The sequence below is a fragment of the Macrotis lagotis genome, chromosome 8 (genome assembly GCF_037893015.1).
Source record: "Macrotis lagotis isolate mMagLag1 chromosome 8, bilby.v1.9.chrom.fasta, whole genome shotgun sequence".
Taxonomy (NCBI): Eukaryota; Metazoa; Chordata; class Mammalia; order Peramelemorphia; family Peramelidae; genus Macrotis; species Macrotis lagotis.
The window spans coordinates 30,922,346-30,947,594 of record NC_133665.1 but is presented as its reverse complement, the minus strand read 5'-3'; the positions used below and the strand labels follow the sequence as shown (position 1 = coordinate 30,947,594).

Below are 25,249 nucleotides of genomic sequence, written 5' to 3'. Positions count from 1 at the left end.
ATGATTGGCAACAATAGTCACTATCATTTTGATCCCAGGACTGAAATTCAAGAACTGTTCCTATGCCCTTTGTTTTAGAAAGAACAATATTGGAATAACTGTATTGCCAGGAAACACTGGTCCTGGAGTCAGGAAGACTTGAGTTCAAATTCAGATACTAGATATTTACTAGTCGTTTGACCTTGGGCAAGGCACTTAACCCCATTGCCCCACCAAAAAAAATAACTATATGGTCAAAATAAACAACACAACAATGCATTTGGATAGATCATTTCCCAAAATACAGGGTTGACGGGAACCTTTAACTAGATGTCTTCATTACCTGAATTCATCAGATAATTAACAAAGTAACAAGAATGACATCTCTAGATGGGGAGTTTCAATCAATTTACCAAAATGGAAAAAATTAGTCACTACCCACTCTTCCCCAAAGAGACTGTAAGAAGTCTTTCAACCTTGACTTGAGTCTATAAATTCTTAGATAACAGGGATCATATCTGTCTTAGCTGCAGAATTTTTATAACACCTAGAAAGTGTCTTCCTACTTGACTACTTGGTAAACTGAGGCAGTCACAGTATTTCTTAAAGTAGGCTTTATTTTCTAGGTAAATATATTAAAGAAAAACTATGGAAAATGTATTATTCTAAGGAAAGGAGAATAAAGGAGATTTTTTAAAAAAGAAAAAATTCCTATATAATAGCATTAAAAACTTCCCCTTTCCCCTAGATGGAGATAAAATTTGGAAATAAACCAGAGCCACCTTCCTTTCAGTGGTATATGATTAAAATCTGCTTTGCTCTTAATTTGGCTCTCTCAAATTACTGGACTCATGCTGGCACTGCAAGCTCACAGTTCACTGCTGCCCTTGAATTACTATACAACTTTAAAAAAATAGTGGGCAAGGAAGGTGTCATCAACACAGCTGGTGAGGAAAATGCTTCAGTTCCAAAACTGGAGTCAGGAGATTGTCCTTTGGTGTCACCTGTCCCACGATGCTGATCAGCAAAAAAAATGATTCTCCCTACAGGCTTATTGTTCAACTCACCTGAGAACATCAGAGGCTATATTATCCCTGACAAACCTCCAGGTGGGAGGAGAGAACCTGAAGCGTATTTTTCCATAGCTGACTCTAGGGATTTCATTGTTTTTAATACCTAAAGCTTTAAAAGAAGAAGATCTTGACAAGGATCTATCCAGGAGCCTGGCAGAGCTATAATTGGTTTCTCAGTCTCCTAGAACCTCCACAGAATACCATGGTTCATTTCCCTTCTTTATCCATTCTAGTGAAAAGACTACATTATTAAATATACCTAATATCTGTCCAGTTCTTTTTCTCAAAAATTATAGGGCAAACTATTTTGAAAACTGAGTTGGCCAATCTACTGATACCATGGGCTTCTTCCCTTTTTCCAACTAGCCTCCTGAAATTGAAAAATACAGACTGTTAGTAATCTGCTAGTACAGCTTCTGGGATAAGAACTCTCTCTTCGATAAAAACTGTTAGGGAAATTGGAAGTTAGTATGGCAGAAACTTGGATTAGACCAACATCTCACACCCTATACCAAGATAAGATCAAAATGGACACAGGATTTAGACATAAAAATATTATAAGCAAACTGGGAATCAAGGAATAGTTTACCTGTCAGATCTATGGAAAGGGAAGCAGTTTATGACTAAGGAAGATGGAGAACATCATTAAAAACAAACTAGATAATTTTGAATACATTTAAATTAAAAAGGTTTTGCACAGACAAAACCACTATAACCAAGATCAAAAGAAATGTAGTAAATTGGGAAACAATTTTTACAACTAGTATTTCTGACAAAAGACTTTTAAGAAATATGCAGAGAACTGAGTCAAATTTATTAAAAAAAAACAAAACAAGCCATTCCCCAATTGGCAAATGGTCAAAGGATATGCAGAGGCAATTTACAGATGCGACCCATAGTCATATGAAAAATTGCTCTAAATCTTTACTGATTAGAGAAATGCAAATTAAAGTCATCTCTGAGGTATCCATCCCCTCACACCTCTCAGACTGGCCAATATGACCAGAAAAGACAATGATCAATGTTGGAAGGCATGTGGGAAATCTGGGACATTAATACATGGCTGGTGGAGCTGTGGACTCATCTAACATTTCAATTTGGAATTATGCCCAAAGGGCAATAAAAATGTTCATACCCTTTGATCCAGCAATACTACTACTGGATCTTTACCCTGAAGAGATCATGATAAAGGGTAAAAACATAACTTGTACAAAAATATTCATAGCAGCTTTGCTTGTGGTGGCAAAGAACTGGGAAACTGAGTGAATGTTCATCAGTTGGGGAATGGCTAACAAATTGTGGTATATGTACATTATGGAACACTATTGTTCTATTAGAAACCAAGAGGGATGGGAATTCTGAGAAGCCTGGAAGGATTTACATGAGCTGATGCTGAGTGAGATGAGCAGAATCAGAAGAACATTGTACACCATAACAGCAACATGGGGGCGATGATCAACCAATGGACTTGCTCATTTCATCAGTGCAACAATCAGGGACAATTTTTAGGGTATCTGTGATGGAGAATACCATCTGTATCCAAAGAAAGCATTATGGAGTTTAAACAAAGACCAAAGACCATTACCTTTAATTTAAAAAATATTTTGTAATTTTGCTATCTCATATATTTTATTTTTTTCCTTTAGGATATGATTTTTCTCTCAACACATTCAATTTTGATCAATGTATAACATGGAAACAATTTAAAGACTATCAGCTGCCTTCTGGGGGGGAAGCAAGATGGGGAGGGATTGTAAAATTCAATAAAAAGAAATACAGATTTTTTTAAAAAAGTAAACACCTTCCCCCTCATTTTCCAGACATGTCAAAAGAGGAAAAAACTAAGTGATAAATAGATAACTGCTTAAAAATTTTCTTAAATAAGAAATGCAAAGAAATAGAAGAAAGCAATAGAGTAGGGAAGATGAAAGATGTCTCCAAGAAAATTAGATATCAGATTGGCTAATAGGACAAAAAAAAGGAAAATGTTGAATGTTGGAGTGAATGTCGGAAAATTGGGACACTACTACTCTTTATTGGTGGAGTTGTGATCAAATCTATCCATTTTGTAGAACAATTTGGAACTATGCCCAAAGGACTATAAAACTGCATATTCTTTGATCCAGCAATACCATTGCTAGGTCTATTTCCTAAAGACATCCAAAAAAAGGGAAAATAACCTATTTATACCAAACTATTTATAGCAACTCTTTTTTGCAGTGACTATGAATTGAAAATTAAAGGAATGCCTATCAACTGGAGAATGGCTAAACAAGCTGTGATATATGACTATAATGGGCTATTATTATGCTATAAGAAATGATAAACAGGATGATTTCAGAAAAATCTAGAAAGATTTACATAAACTGATGAATAGTGAAATAACTAGAACCAGGAGAAAGTTGTACACAGTAACAGCAATATTGTTCTGTGAAGAACTGTGAATGACTTAATCTCAGCAATTCAGAGATCCAAGACAATCCCAAAGAGCTCATGATGAAAAAGGCTATCAACCTCCAGAGGAACAAGTGATATTGCTTGAATACTATTTCACTTTCTATTTTTCACTTTCTTCCATATTTTTCTTTTATTTGAGTCTTCTTGTTCAAAATGACTAAGATGAAATGTTTTACATAATTGCACATGTATACCCATATCTAATTGCCTGCCATTTGGGGGGAAGAGGTAGGTAAAGGAAGGAGGGAAGCACAAAAAAATTTCATTTAAAATTTTTAAATAAAAATAAAACTATAGATATCGAGGGAACATGTCATGGAAAAATAGGTGTGAAAGAAGACAAAAATGACAGGGACTTAACAGAAGTGGAAGAGATTAAGAAGAGGTAGCAAAAATAGAAAAATTGGACAAGAAAGATCTTAGCATCATTGATAAAAACCCAAAAATGGCCACTGGATTGGAAAAGATCAGTTCACATCCCAAACCTAAAGAAAGTCAATGCCAAGGAATGTTCAAATTGCTGCACAAATGCACTTATTATGCTTAAAATTCTGCAAGCTAGACTTCAATAATATATGAACCAAGAATTACCAGAAGAAAAGGTTCATTTTTAGAATAGGCAGAGGAAATAGAGAACAAATTGTCAATAATTGCTATTTTATGGGAAAATCAAGGAGTTCCATAAAAATATCTATTTCTATGTTATTGACTACACCAAAATCTTGGATTTTATGAAAGACAAGACATGGCAAGTACTCAAAAAGATGGGAGTACCAGATCACCTTACTTGATTCCTGAGGAACCTGTACGGTGGTCAAGAACCAATAGTTAGAACTGAATTGATTGGTTTAAGATTGGGAAAGGAGTACAACAAGGCTGAACATTGTCACTTTATTACTTTAACTTATATAGAGAGTACAGTCTGAAAAAATGACAGGCTGAATGAATCAAAAAACATAAATTAAAGTTGCCAGGAAAAATGAGGAAGAATACTTCTTGAAGAGGGTGAAAGAGGAGAGTATAAAAGTTGGTTTGAAGCTTAACATAAAAAAACACAAGATTTTGGCAACTATTTTCATCACTTCCTTGCAAACAGAAGGAAAAGAAACGGAAGTAGAATCAGATTTTATATTCTTGGGCTCAATGGGTACTGAAGACAGTGACAGCAGCCATGAAATTAAAAGATGTTTGCTCCTTGGAACAAAAGTTATGGAAAATCTGGACAACATACTAAAAATCAGAGACATCATCTCACCAACAAAGGTTCATATAGTCAAAGTTATGGTCTTGTTAGAAGCAATCTATGAATGAGAAAGTTAGACTACAAGAAAATTTGAGTTCCACAGAAATGACACTTTCAAATCGTGGTGCTAGAGAAGACTTTTAAGAGTCCCTTGAAAAAATTAGGAGATCAAATCAGTCAATATTTAACAAAATAATTCAGGCTATTCACTGAAAGATCAAATAGTGAAACTTAAATACTTTGGTCATATAATAAGATTGAAGGCAAAAGGAGAAGGGAACAACAGAGGATGAAATGGACAGACATAAAAAATAGTGATGATGAATTTTGAACAGATTTTAAGAAATAGTGGAGGAGAGAAGAGATAGACCTAGAGATCGATGGTCCATGAAGTCACGAAGGGTCAAACTCGACTAAACAACATCTCAGATAAATCTTTGAAGGAAACAATCTAATAATTCCTTCTCTAGAAACACAGTTTCCATTTTTGGTAAAAAAAAAAAAGTTAAAAGTCACAGAATGTCACACCTGAAAAATATTCCATTAGGAAGATTCCAGGAAGTCGATTTAAAATACCCTAATAGGATAGGCAATGAGACAGCTTGAGCAGCAAACAAATTTCAATCCCAATTTTGCTTGATGCTTAGCCTTTGGCAAGTTGTTTAACTTCTCTGGTTCTCAGTTTAATTAGCTTTATGAATCATTATACTGCATCCAATGATGCCAAGAAAACTATAAATGAAAAAGAAGAATTTTCTCAAAACAAAAAGTCCCATGTACAAACATACCAAGTAGCAGAGGTCACTTATATAATATGACACCTCTGTCATCATCTTTAAAAACTCATAATATGCATAGATAGAAGCTAAAAAAATATAATGGTAAAATGTAATATTTATAGAACTGCTCTATGTCATCTTCATGTCACTGTTGTTGTCCACTCATGTCTGACTCTTCAAAACCCCATTTGGGGTTTTCTTGGCAAAGATACTGGACTGGTTTGCCACTTCCTTCTCCAATTCATTTAACAGTTGAAGAAACTGAGGCAAACAATTAGTGTTCTCAAATATTTTCACAATGGTCATTTTGTACAAGAAGATTCGAATAAAAGAAAAAAATGAAAGAAAGTGAAAAATAGCAAGCTTTAACCTGTATTCAAACCATATCAGTTCTTTTTCTGGAAGCCAAGACTTGTCCAATGTCGTATGGTTATTAAGTATCTAAGGCTGGACTTGAACTCATATCTTCCCGATTCTAGACTTGGTGCTCAAGCCACTGTGCCATCTTAACTACTATATAATACAGAATGACAATATAATCTACTCATAATCATGGGCTCTTGGACATGGAAGTGACCTTAAAAGTTTTCTAATTCCCAGGAGAACATTGTACATAGTAGCTGTAATACTGTACAACAGGGCTAGGGAAGGTCCAATCCAAGGACCATATAAGGCCTGGAAAATCATTTGGTGTGGTGCTGCCAAGGCAACCATGGGCAGGACTTGAAATTCAATAAATTTATAAGTTTTTAAGGGGAGAATTATTTAAATGTTCGACCAAACATAGCAGGCTAATTTTTAAGTTGATAATTTTGTATGGCCCTCAAATGATGTTATAAATAATAAAGTGGCCCTTGGCAGAAGATATGTTCCCCACCCCTGCTGTACAACAATCAGCTGTAAATGACTAAGCTCTTCTCAGCAATAAATACAATGATCCTAAACAATTCCAAAGGATTCATAATGAAAAATGCTATTCACCTTCAGAAAAAGAACTGATAGAGTATGAATGCAGATTGAAACATACTGTTTTTTACTTTCTGTATTTTTCCGTGTTTTTTTTTTCCTTTGGAGTGTGTCTTCTTTCACAACTTGACTAATATAGTAATATGTTTTGCTTGATTGAACATGTATAACCTATATCAAATTGCTTACCATCTCATAAAGGTGGGAGGAGACAGGGAGAGAGAAAATTTGGAACTCAAAAAAATTTTTTAATGAATGCTAAAAACTGTCTTTACATGTAACTGGGGAAAAAATAAGATAATTTTTTAATTTCTTCTAATACAACCATAACTGAAAAATAATTCTCCTCCACAAAATCTGCAAAAAGTGATTGTTCAGTCCCTTTTGAAGAGTTCTATCAATAATGAACTTACTATATCCCTTAATAACTTCCAAATTTTTAAATAGTCCTAGTTATCAGGAAAATGTTATTCTTAGTGGGTGAATATCACAGAGAGGGAATTAATGAGATGCAGAGATGAAACATCTCAACAATGAAGTCCTTCAAAGATGAGCAGGAAAAAATTAATTATCCAGGAAATGCATAGAAGAAAAATAATGATCTGTTCTCCTGGGGGGGGGGGGGAGAGGTCTACATCGGGACCCTCCTGATATCATGAGAAAGCAAGGAAAACTCTGTACCGTGCTGGACGGACCCCATGTGATAAACTTTTGGGATGATGTGAGAAAGAATGACCCAGGATGGGCAGGCATGGATGGGCTACAATTGCCATAATTGATAGGAAGGGCAATTTGATGTGATCACAGATCCATGGGAATATTCAACATTTTCATCACATTATTCTAAATTAGCCTATAACCAACTTTTACCCCCTTGTCCTAGTTTAGCCTTCTGGTACCAGAGAGAATAAGTATAACCCATGAATTTACTAACATCTTCCATTCTAAACAACTCTGTACTGATGCTCATACAGGGCAGGGCCTTCATCCCCACCAATAAGGAGAGTCCCCCTACCAAAGATCTGAGGACAGGGGTTATCCAAGTCTTATTCCATTTCCCCAGCAGCCCTTTAAAAACTACTCATGTCTTCACTAAGTCTTTTCTTTTGCTGAAAAAACATTAACTATATAAATAATATAAATATAATTTATAAATAATGCAATATGTTATGAAATTATTCATGGTTTCCTCAATCAATCCTCAATCACGATTGTGTCCATCCCACTCCCTGACCTAGATGCCTTCATCTGTTGTTGTTATTCATACTTTGTTCTCATGGCATCAGGGATGTTCACCAATATCCTCCCTGTGAAAGACGCCTAGATTTCAAGTTCTCAAAATTCTATCTCCATCATCGTTTGTGTGACCTGGCAGAAGCCACCTTGCGTCTTCATCTCTAAAATAAGACTAGATCATTTCTAAGACTTCTTCCAGCCCTATGACCATATGTAAAGAGGATGAACAAAATATTCTGCACGCAGTCTGATCTAGACAGAGTCCAGTAGCTATTCAGTCAAAGTATTTATTAAAAACCATGCCTGATTTCTCCCAAATGCAGAAGGCACCACTAGGAAATGCATTTGTCTATTGTAGATATATACTTAGACAAAATGTTTAGTAGTTAAAAAGTGTTCTTTTTAATCAGATTGAATGATGAGATAAAGATTGTGGCCAGCCTGGCATTGGTATAGAAGACAGATAAAAATTATTCTGCTTGCAGGCTGCCAAAAAAAACCAAGTCTGATAAGTTTTGGATAGTAGGATTATCACCCAGCTCCATACAATATTTCAATTAATGCAACAACAATCCCATTATCTTATTAATCAGAACTCTGTCAACATCTTACTACAAAGTTCATCTTTTGTTGGTTTTAAAGCAACATTTTAATCTTCATCACATCTCAATTTACAAGTAAATAAAAATATGCTTGAATTTAAAATATTTCACATTGTCACCACTGGAGATCTGGGTTCAGTCAAATAATATTTGAAACATAAACATTAAAGTCTGAATCTAACAAATAGCTATCTTTTAGTATGGAAAGAATTCTTATTTATTAATTTACTAATCATTTGATGTTACCACTAATTAACATTTCTGCTTTCTGACAGATATATGTATATGTATATATATTACATAGAGGTATATATTATTTATATACACACATGTAAATTTATTTATGAAATTCAGTTATTAGTGTTAGTTTTTGGTCATGTGACCTACTAATCATTTCAAATGCCTATTAAGGTGTTCGCAGTACTTTATTTTCCTTTCATTAATCTTCATAATATGCCTAGAACCTAAGTAAAAAAAATAATTCTCATATCTGATACAAAGGGAAGCTAAGATACAAAGAAATTAAAGGACCTGGGGGAAGCAATCGATCATAAAGAGCCATAGCAAAAGTTATCATTATGGTATTATAATTTACAAAGCTACAAGTGATGCAATTACTTATGCTTTATGTTAATATAGGAAGTCCTCTCATGACATTGCACCCAGCTGCTTTAGAAAGTTCCTTGAAGGCAGATTCTATATTACAGCATACTCTCCATAAGCAATAAAGTTTTATTATATTTATAAATATAAAAATCATTCTTAACTCATGGGCAGTATAAAATCAAGTTTCCGGTAGATTTGACCTTTAAGCTGTAGTTTGCTGACCCTTGAACTGGATTATTAGGAGGATTCCTTCCTGCTCTACCATACCTTAATTCTAGGCCCATTTCTGGTTCATCTTCCCAAATGGATGAGGGAGAAGGACAAAATATTTGAGAAACAGAGATAGAGAAATGAGAGAGACAGAGACAGACAGACAGAGGGACAGACACAGAGACAAAGACACAGACAGACAGAGACAGAGACAGAGAGAGAGAGAGAGAGAGAGAGAGAGAGGAGAGAGAGAGAGACAAAGAGAAAGAGAGAGGATAGAGGGAAGAGAGAGGGAGAGAAACATATCTTTATACATACATATATTCATGTGTGTGATATAAACACATGTGTATATTGATATGTGTTTGTTAGTCTACTATTGACTATGCCCAAAATTTAGAACACTGCAGTCAGACCACCTAAGCTCAATGCTTTAAAACAAGTTTACAGGGAGTCTGAAGGAGATGGAGAGAGGAGACAGGAAGAGTGTTGGATGGTTATAGTAGAAGACCTAGGCTGGAAGCTAGGAGAGAAAGAATGAAAAGAAAGGATACCAAAATATGGCAGCATGGTGGTGGGGGTGAGGGTGATTGTTGTAGTGCTGGTGGTAATGGTGGTGATAGTGGAAGTGGTAGTGGTGGTGGTAGTAATAGTGGTGGTAGTGGTTTTGGTGGTGGTGGTGGTAGTATTGATACACGTGTTAGAGGTAATGATGGTAGTAGTAGCAGTAGTAGTATGTGATGGTGATGGTGGTGATTGTGGTGGTGTGGTAACATTTCTGTAGGGCTTACTTTATGCTTGCACTAAGACAAGGGTCCTTCAAATATTATCTCATCTGGTCCTCAAGAGACCTTAGACTTATTATTCTCACTATTATTCTCATTTTACAGTTGAATAACCTGAAGCCAATGGAATTTAAGGTGAAGTCATATTTGAATTCGGGTCTCCCTCACCCCCTCAGTATTTGTGGGCTCCACTACCTACCTATCTTTAATCATAAAAGCTAACATTTATATGGAACTTTAAGGTATGCAAAGCAATTTACATAAATTTTCTATTTTGATCCTCACAACAACACTATGTGTGGTAGAAGCTATTCTTATTTTGGTTTTATAGATCAGACAGCTAAGCCAGAAAGAAGCTTAAGAAACCTATGGAGGGCCACACAGCTCTTGAATATCTGGGGCAAGATCTGAAATGGGTTTGTTAGATTTAAATTCTCTGAGAGAAGGAACTGGTTCTTTCGTTAAAATGGTGACCGGAGTGCTTTAGTCCAGTCTCTTGCATACAGTAGGTGCTTAATAAGTCTTTGCTAAATGATTAATTGATTCTTGATCAAGACTAACTACAATGCCCCAATAGCCAACTGTCTATTAGCTATGTAGGAGATGAGAATGCCGAGATGAAAATTTCTAGCTTCAAGCAGGAAGGTTTAAGAGTCAAACATCATTCCAAGGTTTTCTAACTCTGGGAAAGCAATGCACTCTCTCCATATACAGACAGAGTCTCAGTTTCCTCAACTGCAAAATAGAGATCTTAATATCTGTAATACTTGTCTCTCAAATGGTTGTTGTGAGGCTCAAATGAAAATATTATGTAAAATACTAAGCAGGTCCTAACAATGAATTGCTTGAAGGGGTCTCATACATTCAAACTTGCACTATTCGAGGTTATAATTGTGTAAAATATGACATCAGTTCCAGCCCAATGGTCATATGCGGTGCAGATTTGAATAATGCATCCACTTCAGAAGATTCATTATTCCCACTAAGTGGTGTTAGCTTGTAAATGTAAATTGTTATCAGCTTAATCAGTTATCACACTGACCAACACAGTCACACATGGGGTGAATAGTTTGGACACCATCCCTTGGCTAGTAGATCATATCCTGGAATATTAAAAGTGTTCCAAACAGACAAATATAGGATCTTAAAGGACCATTTGACAAAGATTCTTTAAAAAAAGTTACCCCTCAAACAAAGTCTACTTTAAGAATACTTTTTAAGTTTTCTGATCATTATAAGTTACACCATTTTGTAAATCTCCCTCCATTTTTCTTATACCTCATGGGCAAGGTGACAAGAATAAATAATTCAAAACCTCACATTTATTGAGAACTGTGTGACATATTCTGTAGGGGAAGTAACTTCTGCAAATGACAACAGCTGACCATCACTTTGTCTCTAAGGTGACTGTCAAGTCTGTCCACTCCAGTTAACACATTACCTTGTTTTTTGGTAATGTGGCCAAAATTACCCTCTGCTGCTGCTAAGCTATCATGGAAGAGGCCAATTTCACACTGGCTTAAAAAGCCAATTTAAAACTAGGAAATATGTCATCATAAGCATGAACTGCAACTCAGCCACTGATTTTTCTCCTTGTCATTTACAATTCCATAAAATTTTCTATATCATTGACAAAATTCAACTTTAAAACTGCCATTCCCTAGATTTGGGGCAGAGGCAATTTTCCTCCCATTCTTAGGATCACAGTTCTTAAACTGGAAACTTAAAAAATTGAGTTCAACGCCATTATTTTATAGATGAAGAAACTGAGGTCCAGAGGAAAAGTGATTTGCCAGGACCAAAGAGTTATTTTATGTATGAAATGGAATTCAAATTCAAGTATTCCTGGTTCCACAAGGTGACTCTAAGGCATTCTTCTATCCACTACTCTACACTGCTGCTCATTCCTCTCTTAAAGTCCTCCCCTGATGCCTCCTCATGACCTAAGAGTGGCCAAGGTATCTCAAAGACTATGTCACTGGGCACAAGTTCCAAGACCAGTCTTACCTCACTGAAAAGGTTTCAAGTATGGAGCCAACACTGGATTAAGTATCTGTCCAAGGACCAGCATGGCCAAGGTCATCCCCTGAAGGCTAGTCTCACAGGAGCTCTTAACCGTGGACCCTTAAATTATTTTTGATAACTATATTTCTACATTTGATCTTAGCCAAAAGGCCAAGAAGTGATTTGATAACTATATTTCAACAACTCCAATGCATTTAAAAGCATCATTCTGAGAGGGGTTCTATAGACTTCACCTGTCTGCCAAGAGGTCCATGGCACAATAATTGTTACAAAACTTTTTATTAAAGGATGGTCTGAGATTAACAAAAAGAAAATTTAAGGGGCCAGAAAATGATAGCTGATTACAGGTATTTAAAATACCATTCTATAGAAGGGGGACTAGACTTGATTTGTGTGACTCCAGACAGAGCTGGGATCTATTGGTATTAATTTGCAGAAAGGCAGACTTTACCCTATTGATTCAATTAAATGGTCTCTGAGATTCCTCCCAATTTAGAGATTCCATGAATCTTTTTCAGCCACAGCAACTCAGACCATAAATCCCAAGTGTCATCGGAAGGGGTAACTAGACCCATGATGCTTAAAGTATCTGTCCCCATGAGTTGTACCTAATTAGCACCTGTCAGAAATTCTCCAAATCATCTCGCTGCCAGAAAAGCACTTGGTAAATAGATGCCTCCATAAGAATTGGACAGCTCTCCATCCCTTCCAACACCAAAGCCTTAAAACCAATATCCTTATATTCTTGATACAGAAAGCTGAACAGCTCCATGCCCACATTTGCAAAACCTGCCTTTAATGACTACTGATCACAATACTATTTTTTCTGATCCCTTATCAGTCTATCACTCACTGCTGTGAGATCCTCCACTAGCAGCCAGCTAAGTGGTTAGAGCACCAGTCCTGCAGTTAGGAGGACCAGAGTTTAAATCCAGCCTCAAACACTAAATAATTACCTGTATGACCTTGGGCAAGTCACTTAACCCCATTGCCTTGCAAAAACCAAGGAAAAAAAAAGATTATCCACCAGACCAGTTCTAAAATTATTCTCATGATCACTTTTTAGGCTAACTCCACCACCCCCAAATCTCTTGGCCATGGTCACACAGTGCGTTAGCAGCAGAACAAAGTTACGCTTCTAGTCTCTTCATGTATAGTCATCTTTTTACAAGTTATAATCCCACCCCTAGAAGAACATAAACTCCTTGAGGAAGGGACTCAAGATGTTTCATTTTGTCTTTTTACTTGATTTGGCCTTTAAAACCCTTTACAAAATGGCTCATCCACAACTTTCAAGTCTTCTAATTCTTTATTCCCTCCCTCCCTTATCCAGTGTTTAGCTGTCTCCCAGTTCCTTTCTTATGATATACCATCTCCTGCCTTTCCATTGGCTGTGAAAAGGCTCTCCTACCTCACATGCCTCTGGCTTCCTTCAATTCTCAGTTCAAATGCCTCCTTCTATAAGAGTCATTTCCTGGTCTCCCCTATTGCCAAGACCTTCCCTTTGGGATGATCTTCCATGGTCTCCCCTATTGCTAAGGCCTTCTCTTTGGGATGATCTTCCAACTTTTATGTCTATAATCATGCGTTTGTTTGCATGCCTCCCCCCATTAGAATGTGTATCCTTGAAATCAGGGGCCGTGTTTTTGCTCCTTTTTTGCAGAAAACTGAGTACATGGTAAGTAATAAAAGCTTACTGACTGATCGATTCTCCAGGAACTTGAATATTTGTTGCTGTTCAGTTGTTTTTCAATCATACCTGACTCTTTATGACCCCATTCGGGATTTTCTTGGCAAAGATTCTGGAGTAGTTTGTCACTTCCTTCTCCAGTTCATTTTACAGATGAGGACACTGAGACAAACAGGGTTAAGTGACTTGTGCAGGATCACACAAGTAATAAGTATATGAGGTCAGATTTGAACTCTGGAAGATGAGTCTTCTAGACTCCTCATGGGGCTCAACCCACCAGGCCACTCAGGACTTGAATAGAACAGGTGCTTAATTAGCATTTATACAAATTGTTAGATGAAGGGCTATACCCACCTTAGTTATCTTTGTTCACAGTATCTTGACATTATAGATATTTGATAAATGTTTATTGACTGGAATTGAGTGAATCAAAACGAGGCTTAATTTGACAGTCTGCTTTCTATATCTCACTTCATTCTAGCTGAACAAATGGCAGCTTTTGTTATAGTTCAAATGAAAAACAATACTTGATGCTTCCTACAGCATTCACAATGGGTATATTCAATTTGCACATTAACATTACATTATACATACATATAAATGTGTGCATATAGATAGAAATGAAAAGTCAATGAAAGTCAAATCATCATAGTGACTGCTAATACGAAGAGGACCAATTGAGTATTTCACATGAACACACTCTTCTCTGAGGTCTGATGGTATTTCAACTTATACCACATGAAAGCTTGGAGGACCAAGATGCATTTCTTCTGAAGCCACTACAATTAGCAGTCACCCACACTATGTCATCCAAGCTATGTAGACCTAATAAAAAAGCAGAAATAGTTCAGCTCAGCCTGGCTCCGCAAACAACCATTACTAACACCCCAAAGAAATCAAGACATAAGAGCCTAAGTTAACTGCAGTCAATTGGAAAGTAACCATCTCTGTTTCTTTGGTAAGGATATGTTTGACACAGAATCACAAAATTTTGAAATTGCAAGAGATTTTAAAGATCTTTAGAGAGAAAGGGATGCTTAACTGATGGATCCTTCTTTGTGCCAGGGACCCCCCTTTGGCAGAATGATGAAGCTTATACTCTCCTTCTGTCAAATGAAATAATGTTTGTGAAGAACTTAAGCACAAGACCTGCTCCATGGTAGGTGCTTGATAAAATGTTTGCTTCATTTCCACAACTAGTGTTTCTGATAAAGGATTCATTTCTAAAATATATCATGAACTAAGTCAAATTTATAAGAATACAAGTCCTTTCTCAAAGGATAAATGGTCAAAGGATATAAACAGGCAGTTTTCAAAAAAAATCAATCCTTGTCTATAGTCAAAATGAAAAAATGCTTTCAATCATTGTGTAGGGAGGAAATCCACAGATTTCCCATATTGCACAGGTTTTCCTCTCTTAAAAAATTGGAGAGGGATGTATGGAATAATAATAATAATAATAATAATAATAATAATAATATTTATTCTTCATTTTCTAAGAAGACCACAACATCAAAGAGGTGATGTCATGCCAAGTATGTGAACTGGATTTGAGTGAGGGGGATGCTGTGCTAAGTCACCAGCCTCACTTTCACCTCCAGAGACATCTGGGTCCGGTGGCCAGATATGAATCAGGATGACTGGAGATGGCCCTGGATGCAGGGCAATCAGGATTATGTGACTTGCCCAAGGCCATACAGCTAGTAAGTGGTAAGTGTCTGAGGTCAAATTCGAACTCCCATCCTCCTGAATCCAAGGTGAGTGTTCTATCTACTATGCCACCTAGCTGTCTGCATGGGATGCTATGATGATGTAAGAAACAAAAAATCATCAACAAAAATTATTTTTAAAAAGAATCACAAAATTATCAAAATATATTTAAAAGACAAGTTCATAGATTCCAGGCTAAAAACTCCTCTTTTAAGTTTGTATATGAACACCTAAAATGGATATCCAAGGCCATTTTTAAATCAATCTCTTCATGTTATAGTTGATAAATTGAAACCTACAAAAGTTAATTGACCTCTCAAAGGTGAATTGCAGAACCAGGACTGGAACCCAGATCCACTGATTAATAGTCCTGTTCTCTTCCCATTATTATCACATAACCTCTCCATGAGGCCACTAACCACCTCAAAGAAATGAAAGTCAAATCATCATCAACTAGGTGATTGCTTAAGATATCTAAGGTACCACATCTCTCCCATATGTTCCCTTCCTGTTCAATTTTCTCCATAGTCTGTGGAATACCATCAGGTAGTCTTATTTTCTCAACCCAATAATAGCAGAGCTTTTCCTGTGTTATAACATAGTTTATCATGGTATACCCATGCCAAATCAATGCCAACCAAAGGCAAGTTCTAATAGGCTTTAAGCAAGCAAAGAAGTTTCAAGGATGGCTTTGGCCATGAACCTTTTGATTCTCATCTCAAGATCACATGGGTAAGATTGGGGAAGTTCAAAGAGACTCATTGGCAGAGTTGGCTACTAAGACTATGAGATTTTCATCTGCCTCAACTCACAAATATTTCCATTAAGAAATAGATGAATTATGCTCATCTTCACTTACAGTAGGTAAGAGATGAAATCACACCATGAAGTAATAATCAGGTGATCAATAGGATGAGTTGTTAAAGGTTAAGAAAGGGGAGTTAAATATAAATTGAATCTATATAAAATTTCACAAGTGGGATTTTTAAAGGATCTAGTGGTTTGAATGCTTTCCAACTATTTTTAGTGTGGCCATATTTCCCTGCATTTACTTAAAGCATCTTTCTTTAAATATTTAGTTATGTTAAAGGAACCGATTTTTCTCATTTTTAGTAGAATGGGCACTGACTTTGGAGTCAAAGGCCTAGGTTGACATAAGTTATGTAGTTAGCACCTAAATAACCTGTCAGGACGTGAGCTTCCTTATTTGAAAAATAATGGAATTTGAGGATATGTCCTCTGCACTCCCTTCCTAGTTTAGACCTACAATCTATGACAAGGCAATGAATTAATACTGTAACAGGACGAATCATTCTTGCTAAATAACTCAAAGAAAATTATTCTAGCTGTCTCTTAGCCTACTAGAAGGCCAAATTAATTCTGAACAAATAAATATAGGTTTAAATCACAAACAACAAACTGCCAAGAAATTGTCCAAATTTATTTTTGCTAGCTGTCTAGATTTTTTTTAAATAAACAGATAATGCATTGGATATGGCTTGGACACCTGCTTATACTACTATGTAGAAACTTGCTATATAATGCTAAAGTTGAAACATGATTTAATCTACACAATGGTTTATTGTGGTTTTTTTAATCCTTCAATGATAAAGGGAAAATAAGAAGGAATTAAGTTCAGGAGACATTTCTGAAAATGAGAGCAATATTCAAGGCTTAGAGTTAACTATCATAGAACCAATTCAATTTAGCAAACATCTATTAAGTTGTTATTCAGTTGCATCAAATTCTTTATGAACCATACTGTCCAAGGGGTTTTCTAGGCAAAAGATATTGGAGTGGTTTGCCATCTCCATCTCCAGAGGATTAAGGAAAACAGATGTTAACTGACTTACTCAAGGTCACATAATATGTGTCTGAGGCCACATTTGAACTCAGGTCTTTCTGTTTCTCTCCATCAAACCACCTAGGTGCCTCCACAATACTATACCATCACAAGCAGCAGGGTCTGAGAAATAGAGAGACCCTGGGCAAGCTATTTGATCTCAAAATGCCCCAAGGAAACTTTATAAAATTAAGTTAAGGAACACTGTTTCGAACTGCATTACTGGAGGGAATTTCCTCAAAAGTAATTCCTTGTATCAATAAATCACAGATCTGAAACAAAAACAAAATAAAACAAATTAAAAAAATCTAATGGATGCTTTCACACATACCCAACATATATATAGACAATTTTAGAACTAAAATGCACCTTGGAGATAATCTTATCCCACCCTTTCATTTTAAAAATATGGAAACTGACTGAAGCCAGGATTCAAAATGATTTACTGCAGGTAATACAGCTAGTTGCATCAGAAGAACAAAATTTCCTGATTTATTTTCTATTTCTTTTTGTTATTCCAACCTACTCTCATTATTCACAACTGAAAAGACAGATTAAGAACCCCTATCATCTAGCAAAAATTATTTAAACAATAAATAAAATATTTACTAAGCTATACTGGTGTCTAAGTCACTATGCAAAGTCTTCTATTCAACCAAAAATCCAAATACTATGGCATACATGGAATATCAGGTAGGAGATCTCAAATGGGAGGACAAATAGGTATTCACCATTCAATATTCCTTCTCCAGGCCTCCTAATATAGTCTTGCTCCCTAGTCTAACAATCAAAAGCATCTTGTTAAGGAACTATTACCAGCAGGTCATGAGCTATGCCAGTGCTATAGGGTACAAAGAAGGAAACAAACCCCAATGGGGTAAGAAGTATATAATATATAAAATATAAGTATAATATATATATATTGCTTATATTAAATATATATCATGTTAAATTATATTTCATATATTTGGTATTACCAAATAAACATAAATATATTTGTATTTACAAATAAATATAAATATTTATATATAAAATAATTTTAGAGGGAAGAGACTAGCAATTCAGAAATGATATGGATCTATTTAGAAGGTGATACTCAAGAGGAGTCTTGAAGAAAGACAAAGATTCCATGATGTTGAGTTGAGGCAGGAGGATATTATGAGCCACAAGGATGGGAGATGCAGTACCATACCAAGAGAGCAGGTCAGATGGATTGTATCTCGAAAAGCATTCCAGATAGAAAATAATATACAATGAGCTTAAAGGCTGTACAGAGTCTTAAAAGCTAAACAGAGGAGTTGGCATTTTTTTCAAAGAGGTAATAAGAACCATGGATATTGATTGAGTAGAGGAATGAAACGATCAGATTGAGGTTCAAGGAAAATCAATTTGGCAGTTGCATGGAGGATGATTTGGAGTGAGGGAAATGTTGAGACAGGAAGACCAATTAGGAGCCCATTGCAATAATCTAGGCAAGTGCAGATGAGAGCCTAAAATGCTATACCTGTGTGAGCAGAGAGAAGAGATTGGTGAGAGAGGTTGGGAAGGTAATGTGGGAGTTAAAACCCTGCAAACACTCACCTTTTGGAAATTCTTCCTCTTAGTCTCATCTCAACTTTTGTTTTCTCCCTAGAAATTATTTTTGTCCTAGAAATTGCTATTTTGGGGGACAGCTAGATCGTGCAGCAAATAGAGTACCGGCATTGGAGTCAGGAGGATGATCTCAGGCATTTAATAATGACCTAGCTGTGTGATCTTGGGCAAGTCACTTAACCCCATTGCCTTGCAAAAAAAAATGCTAAATTTTTGTAGTTGATGACCCTATTTGGGGTTTTCTTGGCAGAGATAGTGGAATGATTTGCCACTTCCTTCTCCAACTCATTTTACAGAGGAGGAAACTGAAGTCAACAGGGTTAAGTGACTTGTCCAGGGTCACACAGTGACTGAGACCACAATTGAACTCTGTAAGTTCAGGCTCAGCATTCAATACCCCTAGAAGTTACACTACTGCACAAATCTAGGGGAACTGCTGACTCCTTCCAACATTTAGACTAAACATTCACCATCAAAGGAAAATGTTTACAGAATCAGCACTTTGGATCCAATGAAAAACACACTACAGTATTCAGGATTACATATGCCATCTAGTAATTAACTGTGATGCTTCCTGGTGAATATGCCCAGTAAGTTGTTCCCTTTTTGAAATTGTTCACTGCCAAAGGGCTTCCTCAACAACAAACGTTTTGAAATAAGCATTTTTAAAAGCTACTCTTTGGCTAAATAAATAAACTGCTGGATGTCAAGAAGAAAAGATCAAAATATGGCTAAATCATCAGTACAATGACTTAATTGCTGAAGGGAAGTTGGAGATAATCTAAATAAGAAATTTCTTGATATGGAGTCAATGAAATTGCTATATTTAAGACTTTGGGGGGATACAAACATGCACACACATATATGTAGACACACATACACATACATATATAATTTGATCACTATATTTCAATGTAATCAGTTTCCCTTGTATCCTCTGCATTTAATTGTATACTTTTAAAAGCATTTTTCTGAGAAGGCATTCCCCAGTTTTAACCAAATTTCCAAGTGGTACTAGAACTAAAAAAAAAAAGGTTAAGAATCTCTGATCTCATCCAACCCCTTGATTTTACAGATGAAGATACTGAGGTACAAGGTGATTTGTCCAAGATCATACAGGTACAAAATGTGTTATTCTTTGATCTCAAAGAGGATCAAAATAGTTTCATTTATTTTGGGGTCAAGGTACAGTGTGTCCAACTATGGTTGATCAGGCCAATATGAGTTTGGGAAGCTTTGCCACAAGTTGGATAGAAATCATCCATATGAATATGTGAAGTAGAGATGTCTCTAAATTTGTTCATCTCAACAGGCATTACAAGAAGAGCCAGAACAAATGATCCTTCCCAAATAAAGCACCCAAGGGAGAAACTTGCTATTTTGTCATCCCTGAGTCTGATAAGAGAGCTAACTGGAAAACTATTCTTTGGTCCAACAGTTCAACCTTGAGTTATGACAAGGGAGTTAATTATGGAGAATGAGATATGAAAAAAAAAAAAGGCAATCAAAGGAAAAGCATTGATTAAGCAAAGTGGTGCTAAGTGCCAGAGAGACAAAGACAATATGAGAAAAACTAGACACAAACAAGATATGGACAGGATATATTGGAGATAATCTCAGAGGAAAGACAGGAAAGGTTTGTTGTAGAAGATGTAGAAGCCTCAAGCTGAGGAGTCAGAGGTGAGGAGGAAGAGAGGACCAGGCATGGAATATAATGAGGGAAAAGACATATGGAGAGTCTTGTGAAAAGAACTGTCACTGAATCCCAGAGTATGTGGAGGTGGTGGGGATAAGATAAACCCAAACCAAGGTTTTTCTGGCCAAATCACTTTTTGTCTGTCTCAGCCTCAGTTTTTTTATCTGTGAAAAAGGCATGAAAATACCTGCCCTATTTCCCGTGGTCACCATATGAGATAATTGCACAGGAAGTGTTTTCCAAACCCTCAAGTGCTGTATAAATGTCATCTATTATTTTTGCTCTTCTTGGCACTTCGAAGCTCCCAAGGACCAGAATTATATCTTATTCAACTTGGCAGCCTCCTCAAACCCTGTCCAGTGTCTTGCAAGGGGGAAATGTTAAATGGTTATTGAATTGAACTGAAAATATCATGAACTCACTAAGGGTCCTTATGGATGATTTCATGTCGATTGTTGTTTTTTTAGCAATCCGGAGAAGTGGAAAAGTCAGCCTAGGGGGACCATAAACTACAATAAATTCCTTAATTCCTCAAGCACATTCTTGAAAAGAATGTGTCTAAAAAATCATCACCATCATTTCTCCAGTTGCTCTAGCCAACCTCTACCACTTACATTAGCAGTTTTCAACATCTTTAACTTTTCCCTTTAAAAAAAAATTGTTCTAAACAATAATAGTTTTAGGGTTTCCATAATTCACCTGAAGGTCACCTGAAATTTATAGACACATCCCCATCCCACTTTCTCCCAGTTCATCACCTTTCTTCCCTCCATCCTCTAGAATCTGGTCCAGAGGAGCTCATTTAGATAAACTGAACTTTAAGAAAAATCCTGGATATTCACTCACACAGAAAGGATAGCAAGTGAGCATTCCAAGGATATCACCATCCCGTGCCATCCGTGCAGTGTTCCATTTTCCACACTCATTAGAACTAAGGCAGCAGCAGCCCCCACAGGCTGACTTTCCTTCACCATGAACTACAGTAAGTAGTGAAACATGTGTCTGCAATCTCCTGCTGTTTCTGGGCTGCCTCCAGTATCAGGTTTAAAATACTGGATACTGAGGATTATTAAACACTAGAATAGGTCCCTAAAGGAGGCTGGAAGGGATGTTGGTAGGCATTATGTCCCACCTCCTCATTTTACACATAAAGAAACTGAGGCTTGGAAAAGTCAAATTAGTTGTCCAAAGTCACAGTGTTAACTAGTCTTCTGGCTCCTGGTTCAGTGTTCTTTCCCCTTCCTAAAAAAATTTTTTTTGAAGAGGGACAGAATGAAGTTTTCATCCATTATAGAGAAGAATCAAGGTGGTCCTTCCTTCTGAGATTATTGAACATAAAAAAGTGGTCTCCTAAATCTGTGATTCTATGAAAGGGGGGAAAAAAAACAAGAAAACAAAACAAGAAATAAAATAAAATAAACCTTCCCAGGCCCTTCTAATCATAAGAAACATGTTCTTTGGACCAAAAGGAACACACACACACACACACACACACACACACACACACACACACACACACACACACACACACTCTCTCTCTCTCTCTCTCTCTCTCTCTCTCTCTCTCTCTCTCTCTCTCTCTCTTTTCTTTGTTTACTTAAAACAAATGGCAACTTTGGGAGACATCCTACTGACAGCAACTCTCAATCTCTGCTACTCCAAGAGTATTAGAAATTCCCAGAGCATTCTTGTGATTTTGTGATCTCGAAGCATAATTGTCATTCATCATTATGCCCTACACACTCTTTCTGAGAGAGAGGCGTCCCAAAGCCAAATGATGGCTTAATTTTCTGAACCAAAAATCAGGATTAAGTGATCTCAATCTTTTCTAAAGTCTTGTTGAAAACATTTCTGTTGCAATAAAGATTATCCTAAAATACCCTGAAGGTGCGGCCACAAGTCCAAGTGGAAGAAGGAGCCTTGGCAACCCTAAAAAGACTGTCAACAAACAGCGGTCTGAGCCAGGATTCTCTCGCTTCATTGCCCGAACTCTTTTGCAATGAGAATCTTGCTTCTTCGCTGGCTCTCGGGGCCGGAGGCGCATCCGTCCAGGCCCGGCTGGGCGGCCTCCTCTGGGCCCAGGAAGGCTCGCGGCTTTGGGGAACGTTCTAGCTCGTGTCTGCGTGGGGGGGAGGCCGGGCCAGGGGAGCGGAGGGCTCATCTCGGGGGGCTCTGACAGGCTGCCCCGGCTGCCTCGGCCGGAGCCCACGCGCGCGCCGCGCCACCGGCAGCGGGGATGCGGTCCGGCTCCGGCCCCGGGCCGCCTCGGCCCCGTTCCGCGGCCGCCCTCGCGCCCCACGAGCGCGGCGGGACAGCCCGGCCCCGCGGGGGGCAGCGGGCTCGCGGGCGGAGCCGCTATCCCGCGGCCGTGGGGCGCCCGTGCCCCCGAGGGCAGGGCGCGGGCAGAGCGCGCCGCGCGTCTCCAAAGTGCCAGCCGCGGCCCCGGCCCGGCCCCGGGGGCGCCCTCGGAGGCCCGGGTCGGGGCAGGGGCGGGCGCGCACCGACACGCAGGCACACTCACGCACACGCGGGGCCCGCTTCCCCGCAGCCGGAGTGCCCGGCGTCACGGCCGAACTTCCCCGGGGCCCCGGCACAACTCCGCCGAGCGCCCCCCGGGCCCGGCGCGCCAGCCCCTGTGGAGGCTCCCGGAGCCGCGCGCCCCTCCGCAGCCTTCCCGGCGCGGGCGGAGGGCCGGGGGCCCCGGGGCTGCCCGCGCGTGCAGCCCGGGGGTGACCGGCCCCGCGAGGGCGCGCCGGGCCGCGGCAGGTCCGAGGCAGCCCGGGGCGGGGAGGGCGCGGCGGCCGGCGGAGCTCCCGCGGGGCCGGGCGCGGGCCGCGGGCAGCGGGGAGGCGCCGCGGCGGGGGGGGGGGGGGGGGGGGGCTCCCGCACTCCGGCGAGGCCCGGCCCCGGCCCCGGCCCCCGGCGCCGCCCTCACCTGGATCTGGCAGCGGATCTCCGAGTCGTCCAGCAGCCGGACGGTGCAGCTCATCTCCGGGCTCAGCGATCGGATGCTCGAGCTCCGAAAGCGGATCATCCCCGCCGGCCCCCCGCCGCCGCGCACGCAGCGGCAGGAGGGGAACATGCACCGCGGCCCCGGCGGCGGGAAACCTCCGGGAGACACCCTCGCGGGCTGCGCGCCGAGCGGCCGGGAGCACGGGGCCGCGGTCAGCCCCGGGGAGGCGGCGGCGGCGGCGGCGGGAGAGGCTGCCGCCGGCCGGACATGCCGGGAGTGAGCGCGATGGCCGGTGACTCCCGGCCGCCCGCCCCGCCTCCGCCCCCCGCGCCCAGCCCCGGCCGGCTCTGCCCGCGCCCAGGAGAGCCCGGGCGGCTGACGGCGTCACCGAGACGCGCGCGCGCACAGACTCACACACATAGACACACACACACACACACACACACACACACACACACACACACACACACAGAAACGGAGAAAGGGAGGGCCCGAGGCTGAGCTGGGGGAGAGGGGGAGGGGAGGGGGCGCGGGGGGGGGGGATCCTTGTCTGCGATGCCGCCGCTGCGTCAGGCTGTGTGTGCCCCGGGCTCCGCTTCCCTCCTCCCGCTGCCTCTGCCTCTTCTCACAACCTCCTCCTCCCTGCTGTCTCTCTGCTGTCTCTCTCTCCTGTCTCTCTCTCCTGTCTCTCTCTCCTGTCTCTCTCCTGTCTCTCTCTGCTGTCTCTCTCTCTGCTGTCTCTCTCTCTGCTGTCTCTCTCTCTCCTGTCTCTCTCTCTGTTGTGTCTCTCTCTGCTGTCTCTCTCTCTGCTGTGTCTCTCTCTCTCCTGCCTCTCTCTGTGCTGTCTCTTTCTATGCTGTCTCTCTCTCTGCTGTCTCTCTCTCCTGTCTCTCTCCTGTCTCTCTCTGCTGTCTCTCTCTCCTGTCTCTCTCTCCTGTCTCTCTCCTGTCTCTCTCTGCTGTCTCTCTCTCTGCTGTGTCTCTCTCTCTCCTGCCTCTCTCTGTGCTGTCTCTTTCTATGCTGTCTCTCTCTCTGCTGTCTCTCTCTCTGCTGTGTCTCTCTCTCTCCTGCCTCTCTCTGTGCTGTCTCTTTCTATGCTGTCTCTCTCTCTGCTGTCTCTCTCTCCTGTCTCTCTCCTGTCTCTCTCTGCTGTCTCTCTCTCTGCTGTCTCTCTCTCTGCTGTCTCTCTCTCCTGTCTCTCTCCTGTCTCTCTCTGCTGTCTCTCTCTCTGCTGTCTCTCTCTCTGCTGTCTCTCTCTCTCCTGTCTCTCTCTCTGTTGTGTCTCTCTCTGCTGTCTCTCTGCTGTCTCTCTCTCTCCTGCCTCTCTCTGTGCTGTCTCTTTCTATGCTGTCTCTCTCTCTGCTGTCTCTCTCTCCTGTCTCTCTCCTGTCTCTCTCTGCTGTCTCTCTCTCTGCTGTCTCTCTCTCTCTCCTGTCTCTCTCTCTGTTGTGTCTCTCTCTGCTGTCTCTCTGCTGTCTCTCTCTCTCCTGTCTCTCTCTGCTGTCTCTCTCTCTCTCCTGTCTCTCTCTGTGCTGTCTCTCTCTGCTGTCTCTCTCTCTGCTGTCTCTCTCTCTCCTGTCTCTCTCCTGTCTCTCTCTCTGCTGTCTCTCTCTCTCTCTGTCTCTCTCTCCTGTCTCTCTCCTGTCTCTCTCTGCTGTCTCTCTCTCTGCTGTCTCTCTCTCTCCTGTCTCTCTCTGTTGTGTCTCTCTCTGCTGTCTCTCTGCTGTCTCTCTCTCTCTGCTGTCTCTCTCTCTCCTGTCTCTCTCTCCTGTCTCTCTCTCTGCTGTCTCTCTCTCCTGTCTC

General features: G+C 39.9%; 1 protein-coding gene across 1 annotated transcript in view; it reads right to left on the bottom strand.

Annotated features, from left to right (window-relative positions):
• Positions 1-23,693, bottom strand: part of FRMD3 (FERM domain containing 3) — a 329,113-nt gene extending 305,420 nt beyond the window's left edge. Inside the window, exon 1 of the mRNA XM_074196651.1 lies at positions 23,429-23,693. Coding sequence (XP_074052752.1) covers positions 23,429-23,575 — 147 coding nt within the window. The 5' untranslated portion in view covers positions 23,576-23,693. The remainder of the gene's footprint in view (positions 1-23,428) is intronic.
• Between the last annotated feature and the right edge of the window lie 1,556 nt (positions 23,694-25,249).